The 20,451-nt window shown below is 37.2% G+C and overlaps 1 protein-coding gene across 1 annotated transcript in view; it reads left to right on the top strand.

The window, feature by feature from the left end:
• Positions 1 to 660: 660 nt before the first annotated feature.
• ZDBF2 (zinc finger DBF-type containing 2) overlaps positions 661 to 20,451 on the top strand; it is a 33,280-nt gene continuing 13,489 nt past the window's right edge. The window contains 3 exon segments of the mRNA XM_017893937.1: positions 661 to 1,270; positions 2,373 to 2,481; positions 15,979 to 16,106. Of these exon segments, the coding sequence (XP_017749426.1) occupies positions 2,422 to 2,481; positions 15,979 to 16,106 (188 nt within the window). The 5' untranslated portion in view covers positions 661 to 1,270; positions 2,373 to 2,421.

The following is a 20,451-nucleotide window of genomic DNA, read 5'->3' as shown; positions in this document are numbered from 1 at the left end:
TTAATATTTTTTCTTTTATTATTGGGAACATGTCACTTTTCAAAATATATCTGGATATGTTTGGTCAATGGTAGACACTTATGGGACCTCTTTTAAAAAATGATTTTATTTTAATTTACAGATATTTGCCTGAACTAATACAGCTGATGAAATACCTGACTTTTTCTGCTCCAGGTAAATAATTTGTTACTTTAAAAATATCAGGTTCTAGTAGAATTCAGAGTTTGTATAAAAAGACCTATTTAGGCATGCAAAGTAATATAAATCCAGACCCTAAAGGAGTGATCCCTTTAATAAATAAGTTTTATTAGTTTATGAAAAATGATGACTTATGTTATTGAGTCAACTTATAGCAGAATCACCTTGAGCATTTTAGTTTAGTTTAGTTTTTTGAGACAAAGCCTCACTCTGTCGCCCAGGTTGGAGTGCAGTGGCGTGACCTTGGCACACTGCAGCCTCCACCTCCTGGGTTCAGACGATTCTCTTGCCTCAGCCTCCCGAGTAGCTGGAACTATAGGCATCTGCCAGCACACCCAGCTAATTTTTGTATTTCTGGTAGTGATGGGGTTTTGCTATGTTGGCCAGGCTGTTCTCAAACTCCTGACCTCAGGTGATCCACCTGCCTTGGCCACCCAAAGTGCTGGGATTGGAGGCATGAGCCACCATGCCCAGCCACTTTGAGCATTTTAAGTATGCTTCATAATGTATGTCCTGGGTTCCCTCAACCCATGGGATTTTGATTTGGTAAGTTTCTGATGGGGTCCTGGCATGTTAATTTTTAAAAATGCCAACACATGCTTCTGGTTTATTGTAACTCACTGCCATTATGGCGCTAGAGATGATGGAAGTGGCAGGTGATAATGCCATGAGAGTTAAGGACCATAGGGTTAAAGACTAAAAATATTTAAGTATTTACATTTTGTGTATATGTGATAGTAGATTAATGATTTACTTTTGTCCTTTATTTAATGAATGTTTTAATTATATTTTCAATCCCCAAAAGTTTATTTTAGGATTTTCAAAGCTTACATTTAAGCTCTAGGTTCTCTCAGCTTGAAATTTGCCTTATGTGTAAGTACAATTTAAAATAAAAGTTTGTTCTGTTTTATTGCTGTAGGTTAATAAGTGAAGTAAATTAGTGGAAAAAAGACCAAATTTTAAGTAAGTAATGTCTTACATGTTTTTTGTGTCAGAGGCTGATTTAATTGATTAATTTTACCCATAAATGTGAGAAGTCAGAAAATCAATTTCTCATAATAAGAAGTAATAGGTAAGTAAATATTATGCTAGCATTTTGATTTAATGAAGTTTTTTTCACCTCATCTTATGGTTTTAAGGCTGTGATTTCATTTTTCAGTTATTGATTTTAATGATTAAATTTTTTCCATTGCAGAAATACTCATAACACATTATAGAATGATTGTTATATATTTTCCGACAGATGAGACTGCTTAAATTAATTGAAATACAAAATTATTTGCAGTTCTATTTTCAGCTTAACAAAGCAGCAAATAAACTGCATTCAATTTTTTATTTAAAATAATCATAAATTATATGTACTTTGTGTCAGTTAATACGTTGACTGGGCATGAAAATTACTGGGGGAATTTTAAAAATTCTGAATCCTAGGCTCACCTCAGCTCTACTAAAATTTTGGGTATTCATCCTGGTTTGGCAGCCATGCAGTATGTAATGTTGAAGGATTACACTTTTAGGTGAGTGGAAACTGGAAAACTATTTATTTGTAGAGAAATCTAAACACTAGTAGGAAAAAAAAAATCCCTCCTATTTATCTGGCTTACATAATTCTCAGAAGAAAATGTTTTGTGTTTCAGAGGCTAAATTAGTTATTCTGATTTTAGCAACTGTGTTGGATAAATTATTTAAAATCTGCCTCTTTGTGAGCTGAGCAGAAAATGCCATGTGGTGTCTTTACACTCATGATGACAGAGAATGAGACGTTGTCAAATAATCTGGGGTTTGATGTGGAAACATGATGGGGAAATTAATGAACTCCATTAGAGTGTAGTAAATATACCATAACAATATCATAGAAGTAATTGGTCTTCACAAATTTAATATTGTATTCTTTGTTACTAAATCAATATCTAATATCTCTAATAAGTTATTAGAAAAACTAAATATTTAGTCATCTAGTCTTCAAATATTAGCAACTAACTGTTCTTTCATAAGATACATAGTTCTTGTCTCTGCTCCAGGCTCACTTATTTATTCAGTGGCTCATGGCAGCCTTGTATATTTTCCTAATTATTAGAAGTAGAAGTGAATTTCTGTTTTCTACTAATTATCATAGCCATTTTCCTCATAAGATAAGGAATTATCATGATTTTGCCATTTTCTTTTGTTTTCAGCTTGAGTATTCAAAGACAGTAGACATCTGACTTCAGTTATTTATTCAAGATGCAGAAAAGACAAGGATATTGCAGTTATTGCCGTGTGCAGTATAATAACCTGGAACAGGTGAGAGGTTTCTATTAATATGATAATATCTCAAAGGACCTAGTTGTGACTTTTTCTTACATTTTATTAAATTCATTTATTTATTTATTGAACAGATCATATTGGGAATCTGTTAGTTGGCAGACACTGTTTAAGGTTCTAGGGATCCATGAACAAAAACCAAGCCTCTTTTTTCATGAAGCTTGTATTCTAGTGTAGTAAGACAGAAGATAAATAATATATAAATTTAGTACAGAATATGTGAGATTGTGATAAATGTTATGAGGAAAACAAAATAGGGAAGGGGTAGGGTAGCCAGGTAAGGCCTTTTTAAGGAAGTGACATTGAGTTGAGATTTGGAGTTTGGGTCTCAGGTTTACATTTATCTGGGGAAAGAGTTTCTAGGTAGAGGGAAGAGACAGAGACCCCGAGGTTACAGAGTGGTTGGCACACTAACGAAGAGCCGGGAGGCTGGTGGCTGCATGGATATGGGGGCGTGGGTGAGAAGTAATAGGCAAAGAATTCAGACTAGTAAATTGTGTATTTTAGATTCAGGAGGTATATGGGCTTGTTTGTTACATGGGTATATTGCATACTTGGTAGGGATTGGGCTTCTACCGTACCCATTACCCAAATTAGAGAAGTAGATTCTTTAAGCCATTGTAGGCTAACGTAAGGACTTTGAATTTTATTTCAAGTGAGATGGGAGAGCATCTCAAAGTTTGAGCATAGGAGTTAGGTCATCTACTTTGTGTTTTAAAAGGCTCATTCTGGCTGCTGAGGGAAAAATAGTTGGTATAGAGATTTAAAATTTTGTTATTGTGATATAACTCATACACCATATACTTGACCCTTTAAGGTGTATAATTCAGTGATGTTTTGTTATGTTCACAAAGTTGTACAACCATTGTCTAATTCCAGAACATTTTCATCACCCTAAAAGGAAGCCCTGTACCTATTGAGCAGTAACTCACTCCTCCCTTCTGTCACTAGCCCCTGGCAACCACTTACCTGTTTCCTGTCTGTATAGATTTGCTTATTCTGGATATTGCATGTAAATGGAATCAAACATTGTGTGGCCTTTTGTGTCTGCTTGCTTTAATGTAGCGTAATATTTTCACAGTTCATCCATGTTGTAACGTGCATCACGACCTCCTTCCTTTTTATGGCTGACAATGTTCCATTACATGGATATATCACATTTTGTTTATTTATTGAGCAATTTATGGGTACTTGGGTTGTTTTTGCTTTTTGACTGTTATGAATAGTGCTGCTATGTATATATGTGTACAAGTTTTTGTGTGGACATATGCTTTCACTTTTCTTAGATTTACATGTAGGGTGGAATTGTTCGGTCATGTGGTAATTGTGTTTAACTTTTTTGAGAGGGTGCCTCACTGTTTGTCAAAGTGGCTGTACCTTACCACCAGCAATGTATGAGGGTTCCAGTTTCTCCACATTCTTGTCAGCACTTGTGGTTGTCTGTTTTTTGTTGTTGTTGTTGTTGTTGTTATAGCCATCTTAGTGGATGTGAGATGGTATCTCATTTTGGTTTTGATTTGCATTTCCCTAATGACATATAGTGTCTTTTCATTCGCCATTTGTATATCTTGTTTAGAGGAATGCCTATTCAGATCCTTTTCCTATTTTTAATTGTGTTGTCTTTTTATTGATGAGTTGTAGAAGTCTTTATATATTTTGGATACTTGACCTTTATCAGACATATAATTTACAAATACTTTCTCCATTCTGTGGGTTGTCTTGTTACTTACTCTTTTTTTTTTTTTGAGATGGGGTCTTGCATTGTTGCCCAGGCTGGAGGGCAGTAGTGCGATCATGGCACACTAGCCTCAGCCTCCTGGGCTCAAGCAGCTCTCCTGCCTCAGCCTCACAAGTAGCTGAGACTACTGGTGTGCACCACCACCATACCCAGCTAATGTTTTTTTTTTGGTAGAGATGGGGTCTCACTATGTTTCCCAGGCTGGTCTCAAACTCCTGGGCCCAAGTGATTGTCCTGCTTTGGCCTCTGAAAGTTTTGGGATTACAGGCGTGAGCCAACACACCTGGCCTTCTTTTCACTTTCTTGATGCTGTGTTTTGATGCACAAAAATTTTAAATTTTGCTATGTTTTGCTCATGTTTTTTGGTGTCAGAAGGTTTGCCTAATCTCAGGATTGAAGATATATGCCTATGTTTTCTTCTAAGAGTTTTATAGTTACTCTTACATTTAGGTCTTTTATCCATTTTGAGTTCATTTTTGTATAAGGGTGTGAGATAGGGCTATGCTTTTTTTTTTCTTGCGTCTGTAAAATTAAATCTATTTCCTAGAAATTATGTTAAAATTCATGCTCATCAGAGCTCACCCTATGCTACCTATAGTGGATTTATATATGTATGTATTTATATTGATTTGTTTACTTTTATTATTTTTACAATAATTATACATATTTATGGGGTACAGTGTGATATTTTGATACATGTATATAATGTGTAATAATCAAACTTGTAATTAGCATACTAATCGCCTCAAACATTTATCATTTCTTTGTGTTGGAAACATTTAAAATCCTCTCTTCAATTGTTTGGAAATTTACAATCAATTATTGTTAACTATAGTCATCCTACAGTGCTATATAGGACACTAGAACAACTAGAACGTATTCCTCCTATCTAGCTGTAATTTTGTATTCACTAATTATCCTCTCCCAATTTCTCTCCCCTGACTTCTTCCCAGCTTCTGGTAATCACCATTCTGTTCTCTACTTTTATGAACACAACTTTGATGACAAGATTTTCTTCTTTTATGGCTGAATTGTATTCCACTGTGTATAATACCACATTTCCTTTTTTTTTTCTTTTTTTCTTTTTTTCTTTTTGTGAGATGGAGTCTTGTTCTGTCACCCAGGCTGGAGTGCAGTAGCATGATCTTGGCTTAGTGCAACCTTTACCTCTTGGGTTCAAGCAATTCTCCTGCCTCAGCCTCCTGAGTAGCTGGGATTACAGGAGCATGCCAACATACCTGACTGATTTTTGTATTTTTAGTAGAGATGTGGTTTCACCATGTTGGCCAGGCTGGTCTCAAACTCCTGACCTCATGTGATCCACCTGCCTCAGCCTCCCAAAGTGTTGGGATTACAGGCATGAACCTCTGTGTCTGGCCCTTTTTTCTTTTATCTGTTGATGGACACTTAGATTGATTCTATATCTTAGCTATTGTGAACGGTGCTATAGTAATAAACGTTGGGGTGCAGATATCTCTTTGATATACTGATTTCCTTTCCTTTGGATAAATACCTAGTCAGTAGGATTGCTGAATCATATGATAGTTATATTTTTAGGTTAGTTATAAAACAGTTGTAGGTGCTTGGAGTGACTGTGGGACCAGAGTCCTAGGCTCATAGGCTTATGAACCTATTGTTGCACCTGGATCTTGGGGTACAGATTTGCTCTTTGGTGGAGTTGGATGTCTTTTCTCTTTCTCCTTTGCACGTCTGTTCTACCAGTGAGTTTTTTACTTTTGGAATTTTTCATGATAGTAACTATTGACTTTTTTACTTGCCAGATATAGGACTTCTTTGGTCATTTCCTGTAAGACTGGTCTAGTGGTGATGAATTCCTTCAGTTTTTGTTTCTCCGGGAAAGACTTGATTTTTCTCTCATGTCTGAAGAATAACTTTGCTGGGTATAGTATTGTTTGGCTGTTGGAATAGTTTTTCACACTTTCAATATATCATCCCGTTCTTTGCTGGCCTTTAAAGTTTCGCAGATAAATCTGCTGTTAGTCTAATGATGATTCCCTTATATGTGACTTGATGCTTTTGCTGTTTTTCAGATTATCTTTGACAGTTTATAATGTGCCTCAAGGAGGACATTTTTGGGTTGAATGTATTTGGGAAATTCTTCGAGCTTCCCATATCTGAATGTCCATAGACTTGGGAAGTTTTTTGCTATTATTTCATTAAATAGGTTTTCTATGCCTTTCTTTTTGTCTTCCCTGTCTGATTCCCCTAAAACAAATATTTGTTCACTCAGTGGTGTCCCATAAGTCTTGTAGGTTTTTTTCACCTCTTTTGCATCATTTCTTTTTTTTCCCTCTGACTGGGTAATTTCAAATGACTGATCTAAAAATTTAGAGATTTCTTTCTTCTATTTTATCAAATCTGCTGTTGAATCTCTCTATTGTATTTTTTATTTCGTTCATTGAATTCTTTAGCTGTAGGATTCCTGTTTGGTTCTTTTTTATGATTTTTTTCTGTGTTGAATTTTTGCTCATATGTGAATGGTTTTTCTGATTTTGTTGAATTGTCTATGTATATTTTCTTGTCTCATTGAGTTTCCTTAAGATCTTTATTTTGAATTCTTTTTCAGAAATTAGTTTCTTTTCTTTTCATTGGGTTTTTTTTTTTTTTTTTTTAATGAGAAAGTTATGTTCCTTTGGTGGTGTTATATTTCTTTGCTTTTTTATGTTTCTTATATCCCTGCATTGATGTGTCCGCATCTGGTGGAATAGTCACTTCTTCCATACTTTCTGGAGTGGCTTTCATATTGAATAACTTTCACCTGTAGTTGGGCTTTAATGTGCTACTTGGGAGAGTGTGGTTACTCTGTTGCCAGATAGATGCAGTGGTATATAGTCTTCATTCTGTTTCTTCAGCTGTGTTCACCATCAGCAATAACTGTGGGCACCTCAGTGGCCTACACTGTAGAAGTTTGTGGCAGTGGCAGCAGCATAGGCTGAATGTCCTTGATGTCAAGGGCTTCTGGGATCCACCTGTTCTTGTTTTCATTACAATGGGGAGACTTAGCTGAGTAGATCCCTCTTGGTGTTAGGTCTGACACGGCCTGTAAGCAGCTTTAGTAGCACTGTGTTCCAGTTGCAGGTGTTTGGAGTGGCTGTGGGACCAGGGTCCTAGGCTCATAGGCTTATGAACCTATTGTTGCACCTGGATCTTGGGGTACAGATTTGCTTTTTGGTGGGGTTGGATGTAGGTTGCCCACAGAGCCAGGACCTGTAACTTTTAGGCACCCCCTAGTAGTTGGGGCCCAGGGAGTCAGGTTGTAGCTGAGATTTCTACCCTTGAAGGGCAGGGCACAGCACTGACCTGACTCCAGGGAAAAATAGTTGCTCTGGAGGTTTGATCCTGGGAAGCAGGGTGTGGCTGCAGTTCAGAAACGTGAGCCAGCAGAGCTCAGTGGCAACTTAGGTCTCAGGAGATGAGGCATTGTGTAGTAGTGACTCTAGACACTGGGATGGTGGGACTCAGCAGCAGCAGACACATAGCTGTTGTTTGGACCCTGTGTAGGGCAGGGAACAGTACAATGACTCCATTCCCCAGGTAAAGGCACGTCTCAGCAGCTCAGACTCTAGGGATTTAGTCTGGTCTAGGAAAGCAGAGTACTAGAGTTGTTTGGCTAGTAGGATGAGGTGTCTAAGCTTAGCCACTGCTCTCTTTCCCTGGGACATGAGGTACTCAGCCCTGCGGTACACAGCTGTTCAGCTTGGCCAGGACACCATTTCCCCAGGGGGCAATATGCTGCTTCAGTTCAGGTTTGGGCAGGGATCGGGGACAGTGGCATGACTGTTCCGGGCGGCCATTTCTCTGGGATGCAAGGTGCCACTTCAGCTTAGGTACTGGGGTGTGTGACTACTCTAAATATCTAAGGCAGTTTCCTGCAATTCAGGATGCTACTTCAACCTAGGCACTGGGGATGCGTGACTGCTTTGAGCCGCAAAGGTACTATTTTCCTGGGAGGCAGGGTACCACTTCAGCTCCAGCCTGATGGGGTAAGAGCAGAGGTGGGTGAAGTGGCTTCATTTCTTCTTGGTTCTATGAGGAAGGATTTAACCACTGTTTGTATCTTGGCCTGGGGATGTCAGGCCACCGGGCTGGGATGATTCAGCAGTGGCTTAGCCTCAGGGATGAAAGGGAGCCATGGCTACTTGCCTCTGGAGCAAAACACGTTTCAGCCGTAGTTCCACTTGCAAGGTGGTGTAGCCACATGGGCTACAGGGGCCAGGGCACAGTATTGGCTTCTTCTGTCAGGGGAACACAGTGGTGTAGACTCCAGACAGCTCCCTCAGCTGGTCTTCGTCCTTGTGAGGACTGCAGGGGTGAGGTCTGTAGGTGTCCAAGGTATTAATGGGGGTTGGTTGTTGGAATCCTCTTGCTTGCCTCCTTGCTATAGGGAGAAGTTCTTCCTGGTTCCCCGCTGATTCCGGTTGGGAATGGGGTGCTGGAGGCCTGGCATTCCCTTCTGTTTTCTGTGTTGCCATTCTGAGTTCTTTGCTCACCCTGGTTTCTTTTTCTCCTCTGATGCACTCCATTGCCCTTCTTCAGTTGTTTTTGTTAAGATACAGTGGTTTATTCATTGTGCTGGCCATCTTTTTCCGAGTTTATTCTTTTACATGTGATGTAGAGTAGTACCAGCACCATTTGTTGACTATCCTTTCCCGATTCAATTGCCTTGACATCCTTGTTGAAAATCAGTTGACCATAAATATAAGGTTTACCTCTAGACTTTCAATTCCATTTTATTTATCTATATATCTGCTCTGATGCCAGCACCACATAGTCTTGATTACTGCAGCTTTGTAGTAAAATTTGGAATCATGACATTTGAGTCCTCCAACTTTGTTCCTCTTTTTCAAGATTGTTTTGGCTATTCTTGGTTCCTTGTATTTCCATATGAATTTAAAGATTACCTTGTTAGTTTCTGCAGAAAAGCAGCTGGAATTCTGATAGGGATTGTGTTGAATCTGTAGATACATTCATGGGGAATATACATCTTAATATTAAGTCTTCCAGTCCATGAATAGAGGTATGTATTTCCATTTACGTAGAGATGTAAAACCTTTTAACAGTGTTTTGTAATTTTCAGTGTACAAGTTTTACACTTCTTATGCTAAATTTATTCCTAAACATTTTATTAATTTTAATGCTATTGTAAATGGAATTGTTTTCTTAAGTTCATTTTGGATTATTTGTTGGGAGTGTATGGAGAGCTTCAATAGATTTTTAAATATTGATCTTGTATCATACAACCTTGCTGACCTTGTTTATTAGTGCTAATAATTTTTTTGTCGATTCCTTAGGATTTTCTATATACTAGATTATGTCCTCTCCAAATAGTTTTACTAGTTTTTTCCCCAGTCTGGATGCCATTATTTCTTTTTCTTGCCTAATTGCTCTTGCTAGAATTTCTAGTATGATGAGTGTTAAATTACAGTAGTGAGAATTGATATCCTTGTTTTGTTTTGAATCTTGGGAGAAAACTTACGGTCTTTTGTCATTAAGTTTGATGTTAGTTGTGGGTTTTAGCCTTCTATTCCTAATTTGCTAAGTGTTTAATCATGAAAGGGTATAGGCTTTTGTCAAATGCTTTTTTGCAACTATTAGATAAGTATGTGTTTTTTTTCTTTAGTCCATTAATATAATATATTACAGTATTCGTCAGCTCAGGCTGCCATAATAAAATACCATAGACTAGTTAACTTAAATCAGCAGTCCCCAGCCTTTTTGGCACCAGGGACCAGTTTTGTGGAAGACAATTTTTCCACAGACAGGGTGGAGGGGTGGTTTTGGGATTTAACTGTTCCACCTCAGATCATCAGGCATTAGATTCTCATAAGGAGCACACAACCTAGATCCCTTGCATGCACAGTTCATGATACAGTTTACACTCTTATGAGAATCTAATGCCTCCACTGATCTGACAGGAGGTGGAGCTCAGGTGGTAGCGCTTGCTTGCCTGCCGCTTACCTCCTGCTGTGTGGCCCAGTTCCTAGCAGGCCATGGACTAATACCTAACAGCCCTTCTTACTGTGCCCTTCTGTAGCAGAGGGAGAGGGCGATTTCTCTTCCTATTTTATAAGGCCACCAATCCTATTGAATGATGTCGCTACTGTTATGACTTCATCTAACCTAAATTACCTCCTAAAAGCCCTGTTTCCAAATACAGTCACATTAGGGGTTAGAACCTCAACATGTGAATTTTGGGTGGGATGCAGTTCAACCTATAGCAGTTAGATTGGTTGGTTTTCAGATGTTAAACTAATCTTGCATTTGTGGGCTAAATCCCACTTGGTCATGGTGTATAATCCTTTTTATATGTTGCTGGATTTGGTTTGCTATTAACAATATTTTGTTAAGGATGTTTGCAGCCTTGTATTTCAAGGCTTTGGAGAACTATAAAAGCAGTGAAGTAATATGGGGCCCATATCTAGTGAAGTATTTTACAGAAACAATGGAAGCCAAAAGAAATAAAACAACTGCACCTAGAATTCTCTACTCAATACGTATATCTTTTAATAAGGAAGGTGAAATAAAACTATTTTCAGGAAATAAAAATTAAGGGAATTTGTCACCAGCAGACTCTCACTAAAGGAAAAACTAAAAAGGAGTTCTTCAGGCAGAAGGAAAATGATTCCCGATGGAAGCTCAGAGATACAGGAAGTAATGAAGAACAGTGGAAAGGTAAATATGTAGGCAATCTAAGTGAATTCTGTCTTGTGGGATGAACAACAATGGCATATAAATTGGGAGGGGAGTAAATAATGTTAATTTCTAAGGACTTTACATTGTTTATAAAGAGAATAAAAGTAACAAGTAATTTTAGACATTGACAGTTCAGGGTTGCTCATTGTAATCTCTTACCAAAATAGACTATGAAAAGTCTATAACTAACTACAGAGTTAACAGAAAGGGAAAAATTGAAATGATGAAATGTAGTCCACAAGAAGACAAGAAAGGAGAGGAAAAGGGATAATTGTATAGGCAAGAATAACAGATTGAAAAAGAAAAAGTTAAATACAACTCTATCAATAATATATTAAGTGAAAATAGATTTGATGCTTGAATTACAACTGTATTCAATATTTTGTCAGAGGTCCTAGTCAAGGAAATAAGGAAAGAAAAATAAAAATGATAAAGATTGGATAAGAAGAAATAAAACTATTATTTATACACAACATGTGGACATAGAAACTCAAAAGATATCTAGGTAAACCATTAGAATCAATAAGTGAGTTAAAAAAGGTTGTTAGACCAATGTAAAAGAAACTGTATTTTATATACAGATACCATGTAGAAAATGAGATAAAAAAATTACAATAGCATCAAAGAACATCAAAATCTAGGGAATAAACATGAGAAAATGTAAGATCTTTAAACTAGAAACTATAAACATTGAAAGAAATTTTCATGTTCATGGATTGAAGAATCAATATTGTAAACATTGTCAATTGTGCCTAGATTGTTATATTTATCCAACGTAATTTCAATCAAAATCTCAGAGAATTTTTTTTTAATGAAAAGCCAATTCCAAAAATAAATGTGGGAAAGTAAAAGGCTCCAGAAGAACTAGGATAATCTTAAGAACAAAGTGAATAGATGTCCTCTATCAGATACTAAAACTTATGAAACTTTAGTCTTTAAAATAATATAGTCTTGCTGCAGAGTTAGACCATGGAAACAAACCAGGAATTCCAGAAACAGACACATATATGGACGTCTGATTTGTAACAAAGGTGGTGCTGCACAGCAGTGAGGACAGAACTTTCTTCAATAAATGATACTAGGTCAATTGAATATTCATATGGAGAGGAAAGTGAAACTTTATTGCGGAATCACCCTGCATATAAAAATCAGTTAGAAGTAGACTATAGACGTAAATGTTGTAGCCAAAATAGTAAAGCTTCTAGAAACAGGAGAAAATCTCTAGGACTTTGATGGTAAAGAGAGATTTCTGGCCACAAAAACCACTGACAAAAAAAGATAAAAACTCTGGACTGCAGTAAAGTTAAGAAACAATGGAAGATGATTAAGAAAGTGAAAAGAAGCTCCAGAGAGGAAGATGGTACTTGAAACACATATAATTGAGCAAAGAACTGGTGTCCAGAATAAGGAATTTCTACATGTCCATAAGGAAGAGACAGAACATCCATTTGAAAAAACAGAGAGACTTAACAGATCCAACATAAAAGAGGATATCCAGATGGCCAGTAAATATGAAAAGCTATCACAAAAATTACAGATTAAGGCCACAGTGATATAACAAGAAACATCCTTATAATTGCTAAAATGAAAGAGACTGACAATACCAAGTGTTGATAAGGAGCTAGGAATACTGCTGGTAGGAATATACATTGGTACAGCCACTTTGGAAGACTGGTCAATAGTGAGTACTAAAGCTGAATGTGCGCAAATTTTTATGACCCAGAAGTTTCACTCCTAATAATGTACTCAACAAAAATACATGCACATTGGCACCAAAAGACACATACAAGAAGGTTCTTCACAGCATTATTAGTAATAGCCAAAAGCTGGAAACAACACAATTGTCCGTCAAGAGTAGAATGAATAAATGAAATATGGCATATTCATACAGTGAAATATTAATGCAGAAAAGAAAATGAACAGATTCAGTTAATATGGATGAATATCACATATATAATATTGAGTAAAATAAGCTGAATGCAAAAGCGTACATATTATATGACTCCATTTATATACATTTCAGAAAATTTCAAAACTATAGTATTAAAAGTTAGGTAATAGTTACTTTTGGGGAAAAGGGAAGGGATATTAGATTGGGATGGGACATTACAGGGATTTCTGGATGCTTGTCAACTTTTCATGGATAGATGGTAAGGATGTGTCTACTTTGTGATAGTTGATTGAGCTATATGCATATGATTTGTGTACTTTATGTATGTTATACATCAATTCAAAAAATCTAAAGGAACTGACACCTTATGGCATGTAAATGAAGTTTTCTATTCACATTTCTTTTTTCTTTTTGCCTTGGCAGAGAGAGGACAAGGTTGGATTTTATTATTTATTTTTGTAATTTCAACTTTTATTTTAGAGTCGGGGGGGACACATGTCCAGGCTTGTTACGTGGGTATATTGTGTGATGCTGAGGTTTGGGGTACAAAGGATCCCATCACTCAGGTAATGAGCATAGTACCTGATAGGTAGTTTTCAGCCCTTGCCCCTGCCCTGTCTCTCCTGACCCAGTATCTCCCAGTGCCTTTTATTCCCATCTTTATGTCCACATGGACCTAATGTTTAGCTCCCACTTAAAAGTGAGAACATGCGGTATTTGGTTTTCTGTTCCTGTGTAAATTTGCTTAGGATGATGGCCTCCAGCTGCATCCATGTTGCTGCAAATGACACGATCTCATTTTTTGTGGCTGTGTAGTATTCCATGATGTATATGTACCACATATTCTTTATTCAGTAAGGTTGGATTTTAACTGAATATTTGTTTCCTTGTGCATTTGTCCCCTTTAACCACCAGGCATTCTAACTCTGGTAATGGGTCCTGGACAGTGGAGAGTTTTGTAGCAGGATTTTGAAAGTGTCATAATGTAGATTGTTCCTGGGGCTAGGAGCACTAGCATGGACCTCTGAAGTCAACGTGGAAGAAAATAATGCCAAGAGTTGTAACAGTGGTCAGGAGTTAGCAACCTGATTTAAGTTCTTTAACACCTTTACTGGGATATTTTAAAATATCTTTTCTAAGTATTGTTAAATTAAAATGCACTATTAAATTATAAATAACATGTTAGAAATATGCCATTTCCTAGCATGATACAAAGAAAGAGGATAAGCTTTGGAGTTATTAAAATCCTGGCCTTGCTGTTTGCTCAGTGTAAAACTTTGGGCAGTTTACTCTAATTCTTTTTTTTTTTTTTCTTTTCTTTTCTGTTTTATTTTTTTGAGACAGAATCTCACTCTGTCGCCCAGGTTGGAGTGCAGTGATGCAGTCTCAGCTCACTGCAACCTCCGCCTCCAGGGTTCAAGCAATTCTCCTGCCTCAGCCTCCCCAGTAGCTAGGACTGGGCACACAGCACCACCATGCCTGGGTAATTTTTTGTTGTTGTTGTTCTCTAGAGACGGGGTTTCGCCTTGTTGGCCAGGCTGGTCTTAAACTGACCTCAGGTGATCTGCCCGCTGCAGCCTCCCAAAGTGCTGGGATTACAGGCCTGAGCCACTGTGCCCAGCCCAGTTTACTCTTAATTTTTTGTGCCTTAGTCTTTTCATGCTAAATGGGGACAATATTCTTAGTGAAAAGTCAGTGAAGATTACTGTGTAAATGGAATAACACTGTGTTTGGTACATCATAGGTGCTCCATAGGTAGACTTTAGCCCATTCTGCTTGCTAGTCCACTAAATAATATTAGTAAAGAAAGATTATCTTTCTAACTGTAGAGAGAATTACAAGTCTGAAAAATTTAGTTTATTTATTTAATTTTAATTTTGTGTTTAAGTTAGGATTTTTAATTTCTGAAAGAAAATAAAGGGGCCTTTTTTGTCAGTTAATCTTTGACCTCTTTTAATACAATAATCCAACCCTGTTCTCTCTCTTAACAGATTTTCATTTTAAAAAACATTTACTCATTGAAAAGATAAGAATTTATAAGAAAAATTGAAAAATTACTCGTAACTGCACCACACTGACATCTGTACTAGTAAGGTTTGGTATACATATACACTAGTCCCCCCTTATCTGTGGTTGGTTTCAGTTACAGCCAAACATGGCTCGAAAATATTATATGGAAAATTCCAGAAATAAATGGGCAAATAAATTGCACGTCATTCTGAGTAGCTTGATGAAATCCTTCGCTGTCACTCATTGTCCCACTCAGAATATGAATCATCCATTTGTCCAGCATATTCCTGCTGTATATACCATCTGCCCATTAGTCACTCAGTAACTGTCTTGGTTATTAGATCAACTGTTGGATATCACAGTGCTTGTGTTCAAGTAACCCTTATTTTACTTTTGTTACAGTGTATTGTTATAATTGTTTTATTTCATTATCAGTTATTGTCGTTAATCCCTTACTATGTCTAGTTTATAAATTAATCTTTATCATAGGTACGTAAGGAAAAACATATATACGTTTGGTACTATCCACTGTTTCAGGCATCCACTGGGGGTCTTGGAACAAATCCCCTGAGGATAATAGGGGACAACTGTAATTTCTTCCATTTACTTGTCTGTATGTTTTTAAACTGTAGTTTGACATGAAACCATACATGTGGTTTTTGCATTCCTCATTTTTTTCTAAATCCAGCGCCTTAGACCGCTTGGCCACACTACTACACTCATTTTTTCTTAATATGTAACATTTCCCCATGTTATTAAAAATTCTTTGTATTATTTTAGATAGCTGCATAGTATTACATCTTAGAACCTATTATAACTGAAGTCTTTTACTGTTAGAAACTTAGGAGGTTTCCAGTTTTTTGTTATGCTATGATAATGATATCTTTTTTGCATGAATCATTTACCTTTAAGACTATTTCCTTAGGCTATACTTAGGGAAATCTCATTATTTTACCTAAGGGAAAGTAGTTTTATGGTTTTTAGATGCAAATTTCAGAATTGCTTTATAGAAAAGCTGTCAGTTCATAATTTTACCAGGAGTATATAAATGAATCCATGTTGTCGAACTCTCACTACTAAATACTATCCATTTAAAAATATTCCATTTCTTTTTTCTTTATAGCATTTGTTCAGTGCTCAGCACAGGAGTTTGACCAGACAGAGTAGACGTCAAATATGTACCAGCAGTTTGATGGAGCGTTTCTTACAGGATGTACTGCAGCACCACCCATATCACTGTCAAGAGAGCAGGTAAAGTAGTTGATTGGAATAATATTTATACATAGTTATATGTTACAGTGGGTGTTTGTGTTCATGTCCCAATCAATACTATAAGTGAATCTTTGAATCAAGGAATATAAAGTGAAATTTTAGTAACTTTCATTTGCAATTTTAAATTTTTCTTAGCTTAAGTAAGAAATTTCACTATAGAAGATATGGACTACATTATATTTTTTTCCTAAATAAAAGTCTAAGGCTAATAAATAATTGTATATCATTAAGATGTTTCATAAGTATGTTATAGGATTAAGCAGGGGAAAAGGAGGAAGAAATAGTTTTTATCTGTTTGTTTGTTTGTTTTTTCTGAGGTGGAGTTTCACTCTTGTTGCCCAGGGTAGAGTGCAATGGCATGATCTCAGCTCACCGCAACCTCCACCTCCCAGGTTCAAGCGATTCTCCTGCCTCAGTCTCCCAAGTAGCTGGGATTACAGGCATGTGCCACCACGCCTGGCTAATTTTTTATATTTTTATTAGAGGCGAGGTTTCCCCATGTTGGTCAGGCTGGTCTGGAACTCCCGACCTCAGGTGATCCACCTGCCTTGGCCTCCCAAAGTGCTGAGATTACAGGTGTGAGCCACCGCACCTGCAAAATAGTTTTTGGAAGGTTAGCAACAGAAAATCTGGTGACAAAAGCAGAGTAAGGACAATCAAGTCAAAACTGAGTCAGTTCCACATTAATAGTACTCTGCTAATTCTGAGTAAAAGAGATATCAAAAGAATTGGGTTTTAAATAATCTGTTTTATTTTGATAGCTTTTCTTGTATCCATTTGTTTTAGTTGTTTTAATAAAAGTAATTATTTTGATAACATTTAAGAGTTAATGCCCTATGTTAAAGAAAACATTGGTGGAAAATCAGATTAAATACGGTGGTAAGTTTTTAGCTCCAGCTGTACAAGATAAGGTAAAAATAGATCATTAGCACGTCTGTGCAGAATTAACTGAGATGTGCACCAATTAGTAGAAAGAGATAAACTTCTTTACCTTGCAGATCACTAACATAGACTTTAGAAATGGCAAAAATATTTTAATGGGGAAAAATTAGAGGAAAACAAGATGATTTCTTAGCTGATGGGAAGATAGAATTAGCCTATCCTGGGGTCAGTATAAATTTCCAGTGTTTTTTTTTTTTGTGACGGAGTCTTGCTCTGTCACGATCTCAGCTCACTGCAACCTCTCCCTCCCTGATTCAAGCAATTCTTCCTGCCTCAGCCTCCCGAGTAGCTGGGATTACAGGCACACATCACCACGCCTGGCTAATTTTTTTGTATATTTAATAGAGACTGGGTTTTGCCATGTTGGCCAGGCTGGTCTTGAACTCCTGACCTCAGGTGATCTGCCCGCCTTGGCTTCCCAAAGTGCTGGGATTACAGGCATGAGTCACCACGCCGAGCTCCAATGTATAACTCTCATGAGCAGTGCTTCAGCAAACATGTTTTTACATGAAACGGTTTCTTTTTTGTTTTGTTTTGTTTTTTTGAGACAGTCTCACTCTGTCGGCCAGGCTGGAGTGCTATGGCACGGTCTTGGGTCATTGCAACCTCCATCTCCCGGACTCAAGCAATTCTCCTGCCTCAGCCTCCAGAGTAGCTGGGATTACAGGCATGTGCCACCATGCCTGGCTAATTTTTGTATTTTTAGTAGAGACGGGTTTCACCATGTTGGCCAGGCTGGTCTCAAACTCCCGACCTCAGGTGATCTGCCCACCTCGCCCTCCCAGAGTGCTGGGATTACAGGCGTGAGCTACTGCGCCCGGCCACATGCCACTATTTCTATGTTATATCTTGCTAGAATTTGAAGTTCTGGGTCAGAGTTTATGGACCTTAAAAATGTTTTTTAAATTTATTTTTTATTTTTTAACTTTCCTTTTTGGAATAATTTCAGGCTTACAAAAACGTTGCAAAACTGGTACAAGAAGTTCTTGGATCACCTTCCCCTGGCTTTCTCAAATATTAAATCCAAAATAACCACAGAGGCCAGGAGTGGTGGCTCACGCCTGTAATCCCAGCACTTTGGGAAGCCAAGGAGGGCCAATGGCTCGAGGTCAGGAGTTCAAGACCAGCCTGGCCAACATGGTGAAACCCCTGTCTCTACTAAAAATACAAAAATTAGCTAGGCATGTTGGCACATGCCTGTAGTCCCAGCTACTCGGGAGGCTGAGGTAGAATAATTCCTTGAACTACACTCCAGTCTGGGTGACAGAGCTAGACTCCATCTTAAAAAAAAAAAAAAAAAAAAAAAAAAAAAAAAAAAAAAAAAAAAAAAAAAAAAAAAAAAAACCACAGTACAATGATAAAAACCAGGAAACTACAAATGCAGTAGGAGGATTACTTGACTACGCGAGTTGGAGGCTGCAGTGTACTTTGACCTCCCCGCAGCCCGTGAATAGGTACATCCAGCCTGGGCAACATAGTGAGGCCTGTCCTGGCCTCTAAAAAAAACCAAGCCCCAAGCTGGATGCAGTGGTTCACACCTATAATACCACCACTTTGGGAGGCTGAGGCGGGCGGATCACCTGAGGTCGGGAGTTTGAGACCAGCCTGACCAACATGGAGAAACCCTGCCTCTACTAAAAATACAAAAAATTACCTGGGCATGGTGGTGCATGCCTGTAATCCCAGGTACTCAGCAGGCTGAGGCAGGAGAATTGCTTGAACCCTGGAGGTGGAGGTTGTGGTGAGCTGAGATTGTACTATTGCACTCCAGTCTGGGCAACAAGAGCGAAACTTGTCTCAAAACAAACAAACCCAAAGCAAAATCTCCCTGAACCCTGCTCAGAGGGAGCCAATTTTAAAACACAAAACCAAAACCAAGAAATTACATTGATACCATACTAACAGCTAATCTATAGACCTTGTTTAAATTTTGTTGGTTGTCTTAACTCATGTCCATTTCTTGGACCAGAAGCCAATCCAGAATCACACATTGCATTTTGTTGTCAACATCTCCTTAGTTTTCCTTTATCTTAAATAGTTCCTCAGTTTTTCTTTGTTTTTAAGACCATGATACTTTCTTTATAGAGTACTGGCCAGTTAATTTATGGGATAGCCTTCAATTTTTGTCTGTCTGATATTTTCTTATGATTAAACTTTGGTTATGCATTTTGGGCACGAATATCTTAGAATCGATGTTGTGCCCTTCTCAGTGTGGAATCAGGAGACACATAATGTTGCCATATCATTTGGGTGATGTTAGCTTGAGCCACTTGATTAAGGTACTACAGTCTGCCAAGTTACTCCACTGTGAAGTTACTGTTTTTCCTAATAAATAAGGATCGGTATGGGGAAGAACTTTGAGACTGTGTAAATACCCTGTTTCTTATCTTACTTTTGCCCACTTATTTTATGCAGCCATTAATGATTCTTTAATCAAAATTATACCATAAAAAAGATCTTGTTCTTTCACTTATTTATTCAAGTATTTAATATTTATTTATATCATTATAGACTCATGGATATTTCTTTTATTCTATGGGTTTTAATTTGTTACTAGTTATTATTTATTTTGTTGCTCACATTGTGTATGGACCTTTGAAATCCTTGCTAGACACTTCCTAGAAGGCTATACCAATTTATACTCACACCAGCAACATAAGAGAATGCCGATTTCCTGTCACTGTTGCTAACCCTGGGATTATCAGCTTCTTTTTTCCCTACCAAAATAATGGGCCAAAAATGTGTAGATATACATACTGATAATCCCATATTATCTATTTTCAGGTAGAACTTTTTTGTGTACTGATTGGCCATATTTTATTCTATGATATGTTTGTTAATATACTTTGCCCATTTTTCTATTGAGTTATTTGTATATTTTGGCTTTGTAAGCAGTATTTGAGTATGAGTAATATCCTTTGTATTTTAAATGTGTTACAGATTTTTTTTCAGAACCCAGTGGTTTGTCTTTTAACTGTATATGTTATTCTTTATCATACAGAGATTAAAATTTTTGATTTAATCAGATGTAAGGAGAATTTTCTTTACGGCTTCTTTTATGCCTTTTTCTTCATGCCTTTGTTTTTTGTTTTAAATATTTGTAATCATCTTGGAGTTTGTTTTTATATGTGGTGTGAGGCAGGACTTCTTGTATCTCTCATTATCCCTGCTGATATAAAATGTCACCACCTGTGTCATAACCTGAGTTCTTGTATTTGTGTATATGTGTGTATGTAGATCTTTTTGCATACCATTTTGTTTCCTTGATTTTAAAAAAATCACATGCCAATAGTACATTTTAAAAATATATGTATAAGCTTTCTAACTTACAGGATTTATGATTTAAAAAAATTTCTGTTCTCCTCTTGTCTAGACATTGTAA

This window comes from Rhinopithecus bieti, unplaced genomic scaffold (genome assembly GCF_001698545.2).
Source record: "Rhinopithecus bieti isolate Rb0 unplaced genomic scaffold, ASM169854v2 scaffold_22522, whole genome shotgun sequence".
Taxonomy (NCBI): Eukaryota; Metazoa; Chordata; class Mammalia; order Primates; family Cercopithecidae; genus Rhinopithecus; species Rhinopithecus bieti.
The sequence above is the reverse complement of the archived record's forward strand: the minus strand, read 5'-3'. Positions and strand labels throughout refer to the sequence as shown.